The sequence below is a fragment of the Grammomys surdaster genome, unplaced genomic scaffold, assembly GCF_004785775.1.
Source record: "Grammomys surdaster isolate TR1022 unplaced genomic scaffold, NIH_TR_1.0 139, whole genome shotgun sequence".
In the NCBI taxonomy this organism is placed as follows: domain Eukaryota; kingdom Metazoa; phylum Chordata; class Mammalia; order Rodentia; family Muridae; genus Grammomys; species Grammomys surdaster.
The window spans coordinates 1,978,284-1,995,380 of record NW_021604597.1 but is presented as its reverse complement, the minus strand read 5'-3'; the positions used below and the strand labels follow the sequence as shown (position 1 = coordinate 1,995,380).

The 17,097-nt window shown below is 44.4% G+C and overlaps 1 protein-coding gene across 1 annotated transcript; it reads right to left on the bottom strand.

The window, feature by feature from the left end:
* Window positions 1–4,931: 4,931 nt before the first annotated feature.
* Window positions 4,932–16,527, bottom strand: Rab33b (RAB33B, member RAS oncogene family). The gene is made up of 2 exons (XM_028763569.1): window positions 16,208–16,527; window positions 4,932–7,380 (listed from the first exon to the last, which is right to left on the bottom strand). The coding sequence occupies exons 1-2, from the start codon at window positions 16,454–16,456 to the stop codon at window positions 6,940–6,942; spliced, it is 690 nt and encodes a 229-aa protein (XP_028619402.1). The 5' UTR covers window positions 16,457–16,527; the 3' UTR covers window positions 4,932–6,939.
* Window positions 16,528–17,097: the final 570 nt, after the last annotated feature.

Sequence of the window (17,097 nt, the reverse complement as noted above, 5' to 3'; positions counted from 1 at the left end):
GAGAGAGAGAGAGAGAGAGAGAGAGAGAGAGAGAGAGAGAGAAATGAGATACATGTGACAAGGGGACACAAGAGGGACAATTGGCAGAGAGAAGGGGACCAGCCAGGAGGTAGCAGGGGATGTAAATGAGAACAGTGTACACAAGAAAGCGTCGAGATGAATCTATCACTTCAGGTGGTAAACTAAAAACAATCTTAAAAGAGAAAGAAAAATATGTAAAAGACCCAGTAAGGTAGCATATGTCTTGGTTTACACCAAAAGCACAGCATAGCTTTCCACATCACGCTTTTACCTGGCTCTAGCATGACAAAGGCCACTGTGAGCAGTAACTGCCCATGATCCCATGCAGACATTTTAAAAGGCCATAGTTTATGCCAGACCTTTCATTCCAGACAGAGCTTACCCACATATGCCAGAGGAAGCTGTTACAGCCGCTGTTCAGAGTGACTCTTGACCCTACTTATAAGTGACACTAGGACCATGCAGATGTATCTTGAGCCACTTGCTTTGGGAGCTTTCCAGCTATGATACAGGAAGTCCACCCAACTTGAAACTGCCATGTGGAGGGAATACAAACAACAGGAAGGACCAACCTTAAGCTGCCCCACTTCAGCTGCCCAACCCTTCCCAACTACCCCTCAGATGACATTGTCCTGGACACCGAAACCAGAAGAGCTTAGCTGAACTGCTTGCTATCCCTCACCCACCACAACTGAAGAATAATACACTATTGTTTTATCAACTCAGCTTCAGAGAAATTTGCTAGGCACCAATAGATATGACACATATATGAAGTCATCTATTTGTACAATAACCCAAAGAGTTACTGTCAGTCTCTTCTAAAGTGAAGATATGCTGGGCGTCGTGGTGCATGCCTTTGATCCCAGCGCTTGGGAGGCAGAGGTAGGTGGATCTCTGAGTTCCAGGGCAGCTTGAGCCACATAGTGATACCCTGTCATTCAAAAGAAGATGAGGACACTGGAGGCCATTGATAGTGCTATGGCTCGGCCAGTACTGAGCAGACCTGGCACCCTAAGGTCTAAGCCTGGACTTCATAAAGGTGGGAAGAGAAAACTTGGGCTGACTCTACAAGGCTGTCCTCTGACTACCACACTGCTCCCATACACATACACAGCTATGATAAAAATTTTTAAATGAGATTAGGAACTACACAAACAAGGTCAAGGGGTTAGGCAGAGCTCCAGGCATCAAGGTAGACAGGAAACACAGGCCAATCAGCCCAGTTCTGTGGTCTCCAGTGGTCTCTTGGGTCACACACGCCAGGCTGAGACTTGTAGGACTCCTTAACAAGACTCATCTGGCCTGACAAATATTGACACATTTAGGTGGAAGGACTGGAAATGTGGGCAGAGACATACAAATATGTTTGCGTGTTTGCTGGCCTGGAGGGTGCAGATGGAGGAGGCTGAAAGTCTCTGCTTGGCACAGGCAAGGAACGGCTTCTGTGTTCAGTACTCTAAAACTAAGTGAAACAATAATTTCAAATATTGAATAGAGATTTTTCTCTCTAAGTATACACGTGTGGCTGTCGGCTGGTCCGTGTCTCGTGAGATTTGATATAATAAAGTACGGGCCGGTTGTGAGGGGATGCAGGTGGGGATGTGGTAACAGGTGAATGGTCCTTTGGGCACCGTGATGTTAGAGGCCTTCAGTACTTCTGCAGCAGCTCTGGGGATGTGCTGATGGCAGATCCGGGATGTCACCGGTGCTGAGGAGAGCAGTCCTGACAGAGGGCTCAAGTGAACATTTCTCTTGGATGTTACTGTTCTTGTATCTGTCACATCTCTTTCTTTCCTGGGTCTGCCTAACAACTCTGAAAGCTACTCCAAACCCTCTAAGTCTTTCTATTCGTTTTTGTGTATTTATTGTGTTGGGGTACATGGTATTGAACCTTGGGCCTCAAGTATCCTAGGCAAGTACCTTACCACTGCATAGTGCTATCAACCTTTTAGATTTGTATTCATTCATTCATTCATTCATTCATCTATTCATCTGGTTTTGAGACAGAATCTCAATCCCAGCTGGCCTCAGGCTCATTGTGTAGGTGAGGATAACCTTCAAATTCTGATCTTCCTGCTTCCACTTCCTAGAATTATAGGTACGCAGTGCATTCTGCCATGGTCTCAGTTACAGCTTTGTCTTTTAGGCTATTACAGTAAGTGGATTGTCACCGTGACCTCATTTCCACATACCTTCCACTGCCACAGAATTCCCAGCATAAGTGTGATGTCACTGCCCTGCAACATGGTCTCATTTGTTACCCGTGTACAGTCCTTGTTACTGTGAAGCTGTCCCAGCTACTTCTTTTCTACCCTCTCCTCCTCTCCCGCTCCAAAATCCTTTCTCTCCTAAAATCCAAAATACTGGCTTTGTTTATTTAAGATAATGGCCTTGGGCAAGTACCTGACTGACCAGGCCAATCAACAATCCATTCTAGAAATAATAACTTAAGTCTGACAATCAGTTCATTTTTTTCTCTACATGGTTGCAACATCCAACATCAGAAACAATCAGTGGCCATATCTTCTTCCCTACTGAGCTGGAAAAAATAGAGAACTCCAGTTGTTCAAGAGAAAATGAGGACATTCGGTGTGGGGCTCAGTCAGCAAGTAAAGAGCTGAACGTCAGCTCCCAAGTCCAAAGAGACAAGCCAGAGACAAGTCAGGTTCCTACAGTTAACTCCTGAGTTGCTCTTCACTTTTATTTTTTTCCAATTTTTATTTTTGAGGTAGGGTCTCAGGTAGTCTAGGCTGGCCTTGAACTCACTACATAGCCAAAGATGACACTAGATCCTGATCGTCCTACCCCTGCCTCCAGAGTGCTGGGACTACAGAGACCCTACCATGCCTGGTTGGTGTGATGCTGGGACTCTAACCCAGTGCTTTGAGCACACTAGGTAAGCATTCTGCCTACTACCTCCCAGGCCTGCTTTAGCCTGTTTGATATCTGTACCCGACAGTCCTAAACCATTCTGAATCTAGCTCCTCTTGGGCCATCCCCCCAGTGCTTCTTTCCCTTGACTTAGAGAATACCTTATATGGGCCTCAGAATGTCATCCAGATGTCCTTGCTGCTGTGATGCTTCCACACGGCTCCACTCTGCGTAACCTCCCCTGGTGTGTGCGTAGCCCACCAATCACACTTTCTCATTGTGACAGAATTCCTACTTTCCTATGGTGGCGTGCTTTCGGAAAATATCTCTTGCCTGCGAAGACTGAACCTTTGCTGGACCTTGCAGCCAAGTTAGTTAATAGTATTGCCTGGAGACTATGTAAGATTATGCACTTCACCTGCTGTCCTACTCTGTGCTCAGCCTATTTAACTGACCTGCCTGTAAGGGAACAACGTCACCAATCTTAATATGCTTTGGATTTTCCAATCCGTTTTTACAACGTAAGTCAAATGCAAATTGTGTAGCCCTCCCTGAGCCAAAAGAGTGTGTGCATGCACGACTGCGTGCAGGTATATGTCGTAATCGTTTACTGAAAGCAGCCAGCAGGTTAAAGGAATCTTAAAAACAGTAGTCCCCACAAATGTTGAAATTGTACTTCTAAGTTGATAATGTGTGAAGTTTTGAGTACTACTGTGGGTCAGTTAAGGTCAAGAGTTTCTTCCCTTTTAAACCTGTTAAAGAGTTCTATAGAGAAGCCCTCATTTTTTCCCATACCATGTTTCCTGTGCTAATCAATAACTACAGAGCAAAGCTCTTTGCTAGGAACAAGCACAACACACAGGCAACACAGGGTGAACAATGGGACAGATCTGACACAGACAACACACGGCTATAGACAGGTCAGAAATCACAAACTATGGACAAAAGACACACAAAGAGAAGAGTTCAAATTTGGTCAACCTATTCCAAGAGAATCCTGATTTATTCCTTAATGTGATATTGAAGCATTTACCTCATTTAGTGTGTGTGTGTGTGTGTGTGTGTGTGTGTGTTTATGCCATGTACATGCAGATGCCTGTAAGACCCAGAAGACAGCATCAGACCACTCAGAGTAGTTACACATGACTGAGGCACCCAAAATGGGTGCTGGGAACTTAACTCGGGTCCTCTGGAAGAACAAGCATTATCAACCACTGAGCCATTTCTCAAGCCCCTTACCTACATTTCAAGCTCTTCAAAGACAGTCTGATTTGTTTACACAATTCCACAGCCTACAACAACTGGGGGACACATAGTAGGAATTTGGCAAACATTTGACAGACAAGATTATTTCAATAAACCAAATAAAGTGGCATGTGCCAGTTCTAGCAAATCTAGAAAGACATGGCCAGTTGATGATCCAGAGGACCCAAGTTAAGTTCCCAGCACATATGTCAAAACCACCTATAGTACAGCCCAGTGATCTGATGCCCTCTACTGGGCTCCACAGGCTCCTTCCTGATACATGTCTGAAGGACATGGCCAGTTGGTGAACCAAATATCTGATTAAGACAGCTATCTCTGGATGCAAGTTAGCACTTGAACACAAGAGTAACTTAGATAACAAACTGACTGACCTCTGAACTGTCCAGAAGGGTCTAGGTTGCAGTCTTATACCTGACACACTCTTCCTTCTCCATCTCTAGTTACCTACGTTCACTCTGCTAAATCCACACCAGCCATCTTTAGAGCATGTGCTGTCTGCACTGAGTATGCTTGAGACTGCCTTATGTTTTAGACTTTGGGTTTGGTTTTAGTCATCTGTATCAACTTCACTGGTTGAGAATTCCTAATCCAAAAATTGTCGATCCAAAATGATCCAAAATCTGAAATGTTTCAAATAGAATAAATATCAGATTTTAGACTTTCAAATGAAAGAACTACAGGCTATACATATTTTCTGAAAACCACAATAGACAGGAGGAGGTATGTTCTTTAATTTTATATTCAACCCAGAAAACAAAAGAAAGAAACACTTCTTCATGGCAAAGATAATTTATTGTATGTTATGGGAGAAGTGTTAAGAGTGACACTGTTTCACAGCAGAACTACTGACCTTGTTGAGAGAACATCAAAGAGCCTACACTGACAATCAAGTAGTATGAGCCAACCACAACAGACTCCAAAGGAGTTTGCTTTGCTGTTTGCAAATTAAGATTTTTTTCTAGAATATCTTGACATTTCCAATTAAATGTCAGCCATAATAAACTTCACAGATGTACAAAATGTGTGATTTGTGCTTTAAAAAAAAAAACAAAAACTAGATGCCGGCTCGCCATCATCTTGGAAGTAGTATCAGCAGTCAGTAAAGTGCTTCCCAACACCTTGGACTATATCTACAGGCACTATCCTTGCCCACCTGATATGTATCTTTTTAAAATAAAAAACTAAAAACTAAAGTAGTAGGTCATTACAAATGAGATGCAAATATTTTTGATTAATAAATACTAAAATGAAAAAATTATGCTTTTCACAGAATTGTAAAGAATGCTCATTTTAAAAAGTTACTTTAAAAAGAAAAATTATTAATTAACAATACTGAGAAAACAGTACTGAAACAGTACAGAAGAAAACCATAGATGTGACTGGAGAACCTATCAGCTCTTTCTTAATCTTTCTAGCATGATTAAGAACGATGCATTGGACTAGTCCTGGTGAGAGAGCCTTTCATCCTCAGCAGCTGGAAGATGAGGCAGGTTGGTATCTGTAAGTCTGTGGCCACCCTGGTCCCAGCCCAGTCAGGCCTACACAGAAAGACTTGTATTTAAAAACAAAGAAAGAAAAAAAGAAAGAATGAAAGAAAGATCTCTCTAACTATGAAGAAAACCAACTTGGGCCCTAATCTTTATTTTATTGTACTTACTGAATAAATATTTAAATTGAACAATCATCCCTTAAGTTACTTTCACTTAGTTTATTAAATAGAAAAATTTTGCTTTCATAACTGAATTGTTCAGCTGAGACCTTCAGAATGATGAAACAAAAATCTGAAACTAGGTTGGGTTATGTTTGTTTCCCACATTATGAAAATATTTAAGTAAAACATATTTTGGCTTCATTTTCTCTAAAATTGCAAGGGTTGTGAGCTGTCACAACAAGGGTGTTCAGACTTGGGCTGACCTTATGCTCCAGTGTGCTAACATCTTCATATGTAAACTACTATTTCCTTTGTGCAGAGCCTTATAAACTCAAATTATAAGTACTTAGGGCAAAAAAACTTTCTAGACTATTTCTTTCATCATTGAGGAACAGGTAAGATATTTTTCATTCTTTAACTCATTTTTTTATACCAAGAAACATTTTGTCTTACCAGTTTTTATACCAAGGCCATAAAATTCAGGCATTTAATAAAAAAACTCATCCGACAATACGATTACAGGAATACAAGTAGAGCCGCAGCCAAATGGATGCTGACTGAAACCAACTCTGAGCCACCCAGCCGACTGGGAACAGAGGACAAGGGGCACCAGAAACCAGCTTTGTAGATATCTGATATTTCCATTAAATGTCATGGTTAAAATAAACTCCTGTTACAACTGCTTGTATTCCCTTATTAGCTTTTAGTGCTTAAAGATACAAAGTAAAATAAAGCACCCTATTAACTCGCAGCTCGCTCTAGCTCTGCTCGGCATATGTGTGCTACACAGCATATCTTTTGCTGCCCCAGGGATAAAGAGAGGAGCAAGTCTGACCCTTTAAGTTCCATCATGCTCACTTGAAGCTGCTGCATCTGGCTGGAACTGGAAAGGTAGCCCCAGTAGTCCTGCCTTTGCTTCATTTTCAATCTCAGCTGTAAAGCGGCCTTTTCCATGTGCTGTCTCAGTGACAAACTTGATTAAGAGGATGCAAAATACAAACAGCATCGTAACGACGATAACAGCAGGATGATCCATTACATTTAAGATTTACTCTTATGAACTTGATCACTGTCACACTTCACAAGCTTCTCCTCAGGTAAGTCAGGCCTGTGATGGCCATGCCTATGACTTAGCACCAGCAAGTCACCGCAGGCTTTGTTTCAGGTTTCAGGCTAATTCTGTTATCAGGCAGTTGGCTAAGCATCAATGGTTTGTGGCTCTTTAGTTTATGAGCCAACGTCATAAATATAGCTTCTACGTGGTCATTATCATTGGGGTTTTTAGCAGAGGTCTCAAACAAAGGCATACTGTGTGTGTCAGCAAACTTTTGTGCCAAGTCTGTGGGCACCTGAATGGCGCTTCTCAAGTCACATTTATTTCCCACCAGAATTCGAGGTATGTCATTTGCCAACAAATGCTGTTTGCATTCCTCTATCCAAGATGGCAGGCTGTGGAAGCTGGCCATGTTGGTCATGTCATACACAAAGACAACAGCATGCACATTCCTGTAGTAGTGCTGGACCATGCTCTTCCTGAACCGCTCCTGTCCCGCAGTATCCCACAACTGGATCTAGAGGGGAAAACAGAAAGCAAAGGTGACAAGCTCAGTCCAGTGGCACATTCAGAGCAGCATAGCCCCTGTTCCTGCCCCCTAATACCTCTCCACTTTCTAGCTTGTCTTTTCTGTTACCTGCAGGGTCTAGACTTCATGATTCTGGTCTAGTCACAATGTGACTATTAAATACAGATTATAAATCTGAACACTATGGGCTTTAAAAGTGTTTTTTAAAGATTACTGTAGGAAAAGGTTACAACACACACACACACACACACACTTAAAATACCTGTGGCCTAGTGCTATGAAAGACTGGTGCTGAGTCAAATGTACTCAGTGGTTTTTAAGTTTTTATCCTGTGTGCACACACATGCATGTGCACACATGCAGTGCACACATGCCATGATGGATATATGCAGTTAGAGATCAGCTCAGGAGTTGGTTCTCCACTGGCCTTTGTGGGATGCAGGAATCTAGTACCTCTAACCTCTGGGCCTTCCAGGTAGCCCTCAGTTTTGACTTTTAAATCTGTCAGTTCTTTAAATCCAAATTTCTTCATTTTGCCTTTTTTTTTTTTTTTTAAAAAAAAAAAAAGGTAAGGTCCTTTTACGGTATAGTCCTCAGTGGCCTGGAACACTCTATATAGACCAGGCTAGCATCAAACTCAGAGATTCACTTGCCTCTGACTCCTGAGTTAGAACTCAGGTCAGTTCTGTTAGAACTCAGATTAGAAGCACATACCACAATGCCCAGCATCTTCATTTTCTTAGTAGCCTTCCTTTTTCCTAACATGAGCCTAATTTTATTGAAGGTAGAGATATAAGGTATTTATAAATCTTGATTTCTCATATTTTCTTAGTATTTTGGGAGACCCAGCAGCAGAATTGGAGTCAATTGCATGCAACCAGCCTTCCCTGGAAGAAGGTATCCCAAGAAAGCTACTGTCTTTCAGGCCTGGGGAAAAGGTGTTTGCTGGGCAAATATGAAGACTGAGTTCTGTCGCCAGCACTCACAGTCACAGCTGTAACCCCAGCAGTGGGGTGTGCAGGCCAGCCAGACTAACAGGACTGTTCAGTTTCCAGTGAGAAACCCTGTCCCTGGGACTAAGGTAGAGCACGACTGAGGAAGAAATGTAGCCTGCACACTCGCCTGCACGCTCACCTGCATACACAATCACAAATACACACAAGTAGAGCAGCTAAAACATGTCACATGTCACAGCTCATCCTGCCCTTGCTGCCTGACAACAGGCATGTATAAGAGTAAAAACAGTCTCACAAGGAGAGCACAATACAGAATTAAGGATAAGCTTAGCATCCAACCAACAGGAGCCAGCACAGAATTGCCACCTCTGCAACTCACTTTTTAAAATTTTTTTTTTTAATTTGGAGAGGATGCCTTTTGTACCACGGGTGGGTCCTAGGAACTGATTCTGAATTTGTCAGATAAGATCCTAATGAACCCTCCAAAGGTGTCTAAATTCTATCTTGGCATGGCAGCACACACCTTTTATCCAAGCAGAGGCAGGAGGATCTGTATGAGTTCTAGGACAGCCAGAGCTACATAGTGAGAATCTGTCTCAACCAAAGGTATCTGAATCCTGTATTTAGGGTTGGCAAGATGGCTCAGGCATGGAAAGGTGCTTGCTACCTTGCCTGACAACCTTAGTTCAATCCCAGGACCCATCTGTGGAAGGAGAAAACCACATCCCACAAGTTGTCCTTTGACTTCCACAGGCATGTGTGCATCCAAGCGCATGCACACGCACATGAATTAAATACATGCAATTTAAATTAAGGCATCTTAAAATAAATACAATTCAATGTTCTACCAGGCATAATGCTGTCTGTGGTTCTGTTACTCTGGAGACAGGGGCAGGAGTATCTAGAATTTGAGACAAGCCTGTGCAACTGAGCAATACTCTGTTCTAAAATGTAAAGATTCAGAGGCCAGAGAGACAGCTCAGCAGATAAGTGCATTTGCTGCTCTTGTGGAGGACTAGGATTTGGTTTGCAACAGTCCATAACTCTAGCTGGGGGAACCCAACATCCTCTTCTGAACCAACCGCATGGTACACACAATGAAATAGATGAAAACTTGCTTATTTCTTTTAATTCATTTATTTATGTTATGTATATGAGTACATGGTTGATGTCTTCAGACACATCAGAAGAGGGCATCGGATCCCATTACAGATTGCTGTGAGCCACCATGTGGTTGCTGGGAATTGAACTCAGAACCTCTGGAAGAGCAGCCAGTGCTCTTAACCACTGAGCCATCTCTCAAGCCACGAAAACTTGCTTTCTTTTTTTTTTCCCCACGAGGGAGAGTTTATTCAGGAGATAGGGAAGAGGAGGGGGGGCAGAAAAGTAGAGGAGTAGAGGCCGGCCATGACCACGTGGAGAGAGGGGGAAGGGAAGGGGGAGGGGAGAGGAAAGCCTGCAGGTGTGGGGCCAAGGGGGCAAGAGAGGAACAAGAGTGAAAACTTGCTTTCAAGGTGGACGTTTCACCTCATTCTCATGACCTCTGCTCCTCAGTTATCACCTCCAGTCGCTCTAATTTGCCCCCATGGCCTCTTCTTCATCAACAAAAACCAGTTAGTGAAGCCTTTGGCTTTAGCTTCAACATTCACCTAGGATTTTGTCCTTTGTCACTTTTCTTTTCATTGGCTTTTTTTTTTTTATCATTCGAATTTGGGATTTCCAGGGTGACCTACCAACTGACCTGTTTGCACAACTGAACACTTGGTCCCTGAGCTCCTACCCACTACTTCATGGACTGGGAACTATCAATTATCAGACCCAGTCCCGTCCTGACAGGAAGACAGAAGTATAATACAGTGAGATAATGGTTTGGTGGAGGGCGAAGGGGGTTACAGGGAAGCAAAACGGGTGGGATTCTCAAGAACTAGACGTTGAATAACAATCTTGCAGGGAAATACAAAAGGAGAGATATTGCAAGCCATCAGTGGGAAACCAGCAAATGACTTGGCTGAACTCTAGGATGACTGAAGGAAGAGGGCAATGTGCACCAGACAGAAGAAGGCTGTGTTGGCTGTTTTTAAATGAGAACTGAGCTGCTATCGAAGTTCAAAGCAGGTTTGGATTTTCCCCCCAGTACTAAGGAGGAAGCCCATCATCCTGAACATGCCAGACAAGTACTCCATCACTGAGCTTTCCAGACCTCTAATCCCTCAAAGAGAGGCTTAAAAGAAATATTTAGCTAGGGTTTTGACAATGGAAGTAACAGGAGAAACCTGAGTATGAAACTGGCTAGATTTAGGAAGTAGAAGATAAAGATTATATCAGGATGACCTGATCGATTCTGAATTTTATGTAATTTTCATTTATCATGAAATCTCAGTTCATTTCTCCAACCACATAAGAACAGGGCAGGGACCAGAGCACTGGCTTGAGCAGTATGGATGAAGAAACCTTGGGTTCAACCCCTGGCACAGGACATAATACAAATAAGTCACATAAAAGTAAGAAGAAGAGCATTTGACTCTCACAATCTGTTACTCCTTACATCATGTTATCATTCTTTGTGCTTAATAAAATATCTATTTTATCAAGTATTACTCTTTAGGTATTAGATCCAAGGGTAAAATATCTTGTTTCTCCTTAGTTAAAATTACTATCTTGTCTTTAAAACGGCAAAATCTCACTTTTCTCTCTATAAGCATAAGCCTCTGATATGTTTAAGCAGTGATTGCTGATCGATGGCAGGAAACTGGATTAAATCTCAAAATATCAGTCTATACTCAAGTATCGACCATGGCAAAATGACTGTTGACAGAGGAGTACAGCTAGACATCAGGAAGGAGCATGTGGATTAAGACAGGGAAAGCCAATCTGAAAGTCAAATATGTTTTAATTTAAGGAATTAAGTTTTATTCAGCTGCCAAAATTCTGTGAACAAGATTTTCTCTTTCAATTATATGTACCTAGCACTTAGAAATCAATTAGCAAGTACAGAGTCAGTGGAGTTCTGGTTTCTTTCCTTATGTGTACGTTTAGACAGGCTCTCACTTAGCTCTAGCAGGCAGAGAATTGAAGACGACTCTTTTTAAGGCTACCAGACTGTTGGTGGCTATGGATGTACAGTTCAACTGCCCAGAGGCATAGCCTGAGTTCTTTTTCAGACAGATCTGAGAGAGCTGGGAGTAAAGGTGTGCAATCACGCCTGGCTCGGGTTTTGGTTCTTTGTTTTGTTTTATTTTGAGACAAAGAGGCTCTCAGTTCACTAAGTAGTCAGGCTAGCCTTCAACTCAAGGCTATTCTCCTGGCTCAGCCTCACATTATGTAGCTCTGGCAGGCCTATAACTTACATAAATCCTATCCATGCTTCCTGCCTGCTGAGAATAAAGGCATGCATCATCATACCCTGCTTAGGAAAAGTTTTACAAAGACTTTATATATACACAGGGATGGGGAGAGAGCTCAGACCACAGTGCCTGTTAGCATATACACTCCCTGGACTCAATCCCAGCACTGCATAAACCAGGTATGCTTGCCTGTAAGCCCAGCACCCAGGAGGTAAAGACAGGAGGTTCATGAGTTCAAGGTAGGGTTAGGGAGATAAGTCTCACTTTCAGAGAGGCCCTATCTCAAAAAATACAGCAGTAGAGAGCAATTGAGGGAGATATCTAACATCAACCTCTGGCCTCTACACACATGTGCATGAACATGTACACACTTTCACACAAAAATGTACATAAACTATATGTGTGTGTCCATGCACATACATACAAGGTCATCCTTAAGTATATAGACTTTGAAGTCAGTTTTCGGTACATGAGACCCTTTTATTAAAAAAAGAAAAAAAAAAAAGCATATAGGGCCGGAGAGATGGCTCAAAAGTTAAGGAACCTGGCTGCTCTTCCAGAGGACCAGGGTTTGATTCCCAGCACCCACATGTTGGCTTAAAATCATCTGTAACTCCTGTTCCAGGAGAATCCAATGCCCCTGTGGACACTGCATACACACAGTACACACACACTCGTGCAGGCAGCTCCATACATATACATAATAAACAAACTATTTCTAAGGTCAGGGATGCAGCTTGGTTGTGGAGGTGGTAGAACACTTACCTAACAGGCACAAGGGCTTAGCTCCAAGCCCAGACGCCACCACTACCACAAGGAACAGTCTTCTCCACAGACGGGATTGTAAGGAACTGTCAGATGCACTGAACAAGGTGACGAAAGTGGGTGCATGCGTGGGTGCGTGCATTTGAAACAGGGTCTCACTGTTTCCTAGATGGCCTGGAACTTGCTATGTAGACCAGGCTAACCTCAATCTCAGATCTGCCTGCCTCTGCTTCATGAGTGCTGGGACACCATCACACCCAGCCCTGGAACCATAACCTTGTGAGATTTTTTTCGAAAAAGGACGTACATCCTTTATTCTAAGCTAATGACTGACTTAAAACCAGACTCTAGGTGTAAGGGACTATTCCTAATACCCCCTCACTACCACCACCACCTTCTTTTTTTTAATTTTATTTTTCAGTTGTTCAAGAGAGGGTTTCTATATAGTCCTGGATGTCCTGGAACTCACTTTGTCAGTGGTTCCCAACCTTCCTAACGCTGTGACCCTTTAATACAGTTCTTCATGTTGTGGTGATCCACAGCCAGAAAATATTCTCATTGCTGCTTCTTAACTATAATTTTGCAATTGTTATGCATTGTACTGTAAATAACTGTGTTTTCTGATGGCCTTAGGTGACTCCTGAGAAAGAGTCCCTCAACCCCAAATAGGGTTGCAACCCACAGTCAGAGAACCACTGCACTGTGAAGACCAGACTGGGCTCCAACTCAGAGATCCGTCTACCTCTGTCTCCCAAGTGCTGAGGTTAAAGGCAGAAGCAGATGGATTTCAGTGAGAGGCCAGCCGTGGTGCAAAGAGGGTTCCAGGACAGCTAGGGCTACACAGGAAGATGGTCTCTACATTAATTTAAAAAATTGAAAATTTCAGAAAAGCAAAACAAAAAGCCAGACACACAGCCCATATACCTTAGAGAATGAGGTTTATTTGGTTCACAGTTTTATAGATGGGCAAGCACTCCCAATAACCTATTAACCCATAAATAAGATTAATTCACTAATCTCTGAACTAATCCCTTAACTAGTCAACAGATTAGTCTAATTAGTCTATAAAGGGATTAACCCATTCATAAGTCTGAGGGATCCAATCACCTCCCAAATGTCCCACCTCCAAGTCTCATTATTTAGGAGCTTGGGAATTATATTTCTAACACCTGAACTTGGGAGACAACTTCAAGCCATACTTCACTGGCTCACACTTGCACCTAGGTGAGTTGAGCAACTTTCCCCATAACTGCTTACCCCAAAATATGCGCATACCAGAAGCTTTCCTACTTCCACAGGCTTCTATACTATACTGGCTTGGTTTATGCCAACTTGACACAAGCTAGAGTCATCAAAGAGGGGTTGAGAAAAATGGCCCAAGAGAGCCAGCTGTAAGGCATTTTCTCAATTAGTGATCAATGGAGGAGGGCCCAGCCTATTGTGAGTGGTGCTAATCTTGGGTTCTATAGGGAAGCAGGCTGAGCAAGCCAGGGGAAGCAGGCCTGTAAGCAGCACCCATCCATGGTCTCTGCATCAGCTCCTGCCTCAAGGCTCCTGCCTGTGTGAGTTCCTGTCCTGACTTCCTCCAGTGATGAATAGCGATGTGGAAGTGTAAGCTAAATAAACCCTCTCCTCCCCTCCTTGCTTTCTGGTCATGATGTTTTGTTGCAGCAGTAGTGACCTTAAGACATATGCCTAGCCGGGCAGTGGTGGCGCATGCCTTTAATCCCAGCACTTGGGAGGCAGAGGCAGGCGGATTTCTGAGTTCGAGGCCAGCCTGGGCTACAGAGTGAGTCCCAGGACAGCCAGGGCTACACAGAGAAACCCTGTCTCGAAAAACCAAAAAAAAAAAAAAAAAAAAAAAAAAAGACATATGCCTAATCTTATTCATCTTCTACTCAGCCAGCTCTTATTGCCATGCACACAAATCTCTTTCCTCAGCTTCTGGTAGGAATCAAACACGAGGTCTTGTGCATCCTGGTAAGCACTCCATTCCCTATGTCTCCCTTTACTTTCTTTATACTATAGTGTAGCCAACACTGGCAGCCTGAAGAAGATGAAGATTAATATTTACAAGGCTAAAGACATGATCAGTCAAGAAAGTGCTTGCCAAGGTAAATTTGAACCCTCAGCACGTGTACAACTGCAATCCTAGCCCTGGAGAAGGGCTCCCTAGTCAGAGAGTCTCATGGATTCAGTTCACTCCAGATTCATTGAGAGACTATCTCAAAATGTAAGATAGAAAGCAACTGAGGAAGACTCCTGACAGCAACCTCTGGAGTCTAGATTTACCTCACTCACAAACACACATGCTCATATGTACCTGTGTGTCCACACGTAAAATAAACACCAATTTAAAAGCAAAGGGGCCCAGAGAAGGGTTGATGTCTTAACTCAGATGATTTGCCCTTTATTGTTACTGGGGTAAAAGCTCTTCCCTCAAGGGAAGAAGGGTAGGAGGAGCAAATCAAACCTGTTCCAAGCAGATTGATGTAGGGGACTGCAATGTAAAGCAGAGTGAAACCAGTTGTTTAAGGGAGTCAGTAGTCCCAGGTTTCATGTGTGTGTGTGGGGGGGGCAGTTCTGTTTGAGACAGGGTCCCCCTGGTTGTCCTGGGACTAACTATATACACCAGGCTGGCCTTGATCTCACAGAAATCCACTTGCCTCTACCTCCCAGAATACTAGAGTTAAAGGCATGGGTGTTCCCCCCAACCCCCGCCCACCTCCATTTCACATGTTCTAAGGAGTAGTATTAAGTAACCCTGTGGTTTTGCACTAAAGTGTCAAGGTCTACAGCATCAGGAGGCCCCTGACTTGTCAAGGATCTTTATTCTGCCGTCCAGGAACCCAACTCTTCAGAATCTCAAACTGGCTGCCTTTGACTTCACCACTATGATTACAGAGTCTGAGTCTCAGAAGCCACCTGGGAAACGGTCTGTTCTTGTATCAAGAGATATGATTTGGGCAAACCACTTAAGAATCATCACATATAAATACGTCAGTGAGAAAATAGATTTTTCCAGCTAGATAAATTGATTATCATACAGAAAATGCCTCAAAGGCAACAGGTTTTACTTCCACAATACTTAGCCTTTGTGCAATGCTCAAATAAATTCCCAAAAAATAACAGGTTTTTTTGTTTTGTTTTGTTTTTAAATTGGGGTGTTTGGGATTTGTTTGCTTGCTTGCTTGTTTGAGACAGGGTTTCTCTGTGTAACAGAGCCCTGGCTATCCTGGAACTAATTATGTAGACCACACTGACCTCAAACTCACAGAGATCCTGGTCTCTGTGAGATCTGCCTGCCTCTGAGTGCTGAGATTTAAAGAGTGTGCCCCCATGTCCAACTTATAACGGAGTTTTCTATGCTTGAGAAATTTCTGAGTTTCTTTCGGTCATGCCCCCCAGACCCCCCCATAACTTTCACTCAAGCAGTGGAGGGTGGGAGGGTGGGGAATGACCGCCGCCTACACCCTTGACACTTAAAAAGTGTGGTCCACAGACTCATTGCATGTGCGTTATAGGGGAGCTTATCAAATCAGAACGTGCTTTTCTGAAAAGCAAGTTGTCTCAGGTAAACCTGATCCACATTAGAGGTGGGGGAACACTGCCTCAGAAGTCTGATATACACAAACACACTTTGACACGCCACGGGACACACACTTCTGCCCAGACCCAGGGTGCGGTCCGGACACCTGCCAAGAAGGGGCAGCCCTCCGCAGTGACAGCGCCCCCGCCCCATCGGCTCACCTTGATGCGCTCTCCATCAATATCCACGGCTCGCTCTCGGAAGTCCACCCCGATCGTGGCCTCGGTGCGGTCGGGGAAGCGGCCGGCGCAGAAGCGGTAAGTCAGGCACGTCTTGCCCACGTTCGAATCGCCGATCACTATGATCTTGAAGATGCGGGAGCGGGCAGGAGGCAAACACCCAGACGCTCCTGACACCGCACAGCTGGACGAGAAGCTGACCTCCAGCGACGACTCCATCTCCGAAGCCATCCTCCCGCCCCGCCCCAAGCTGAGCGGGAGCAGAGAAGCCGAGGGAATGGCGCCACACCAGCGACAGCGCTTCCTGGCAGTGATACACAACGCCCCGCTCCCCACAGCCCGCAGGCACGGCAACGCGCGTGCGCGAGCTGTCCCTGCCCACCCAGGTGTGGCGCCCCGCTAAGGCCCCGGCGCGCGCGCAGTAGGTCTCCGCCAGCGGGCACAGTGTACCTGGAAAGAGGCGTCGGCCCTCCTTGGCTGGACTGCGGCGCAGAAGGTCCGCCTGAGGGACATCTGTGTGTGGCGCTCCAGCCTTCTACCGCCTCGCCACGTCCAAGGTTCGCAAGCTCTGGAGGAAGCGGCGTAACTCTTGGGGGCGGAGAGAACAACAGCAGAGAGGAAGGAGATGCGGCCAGGCTGCTGTCTCGCGAGAGGCGGCCGCCCAGTGGCGTCGTGGCCTGCTGGTTGCCGCCGGAGTTGGGGTTTGGAGCTAGGGTCTGCACATCGCCGGTGTTCACCGCTTCCTCCAGGCCTCTGCGGAGCGGGGCGGAACGGCATGGGCAGGAGAGTGTGAGGCTGCTCAGCCCCTGAGCCTGACCTTTGCTTTAGAGACTCTCCTCTACCTACCCAGTCCTGGGATGAAAAGTGCACTA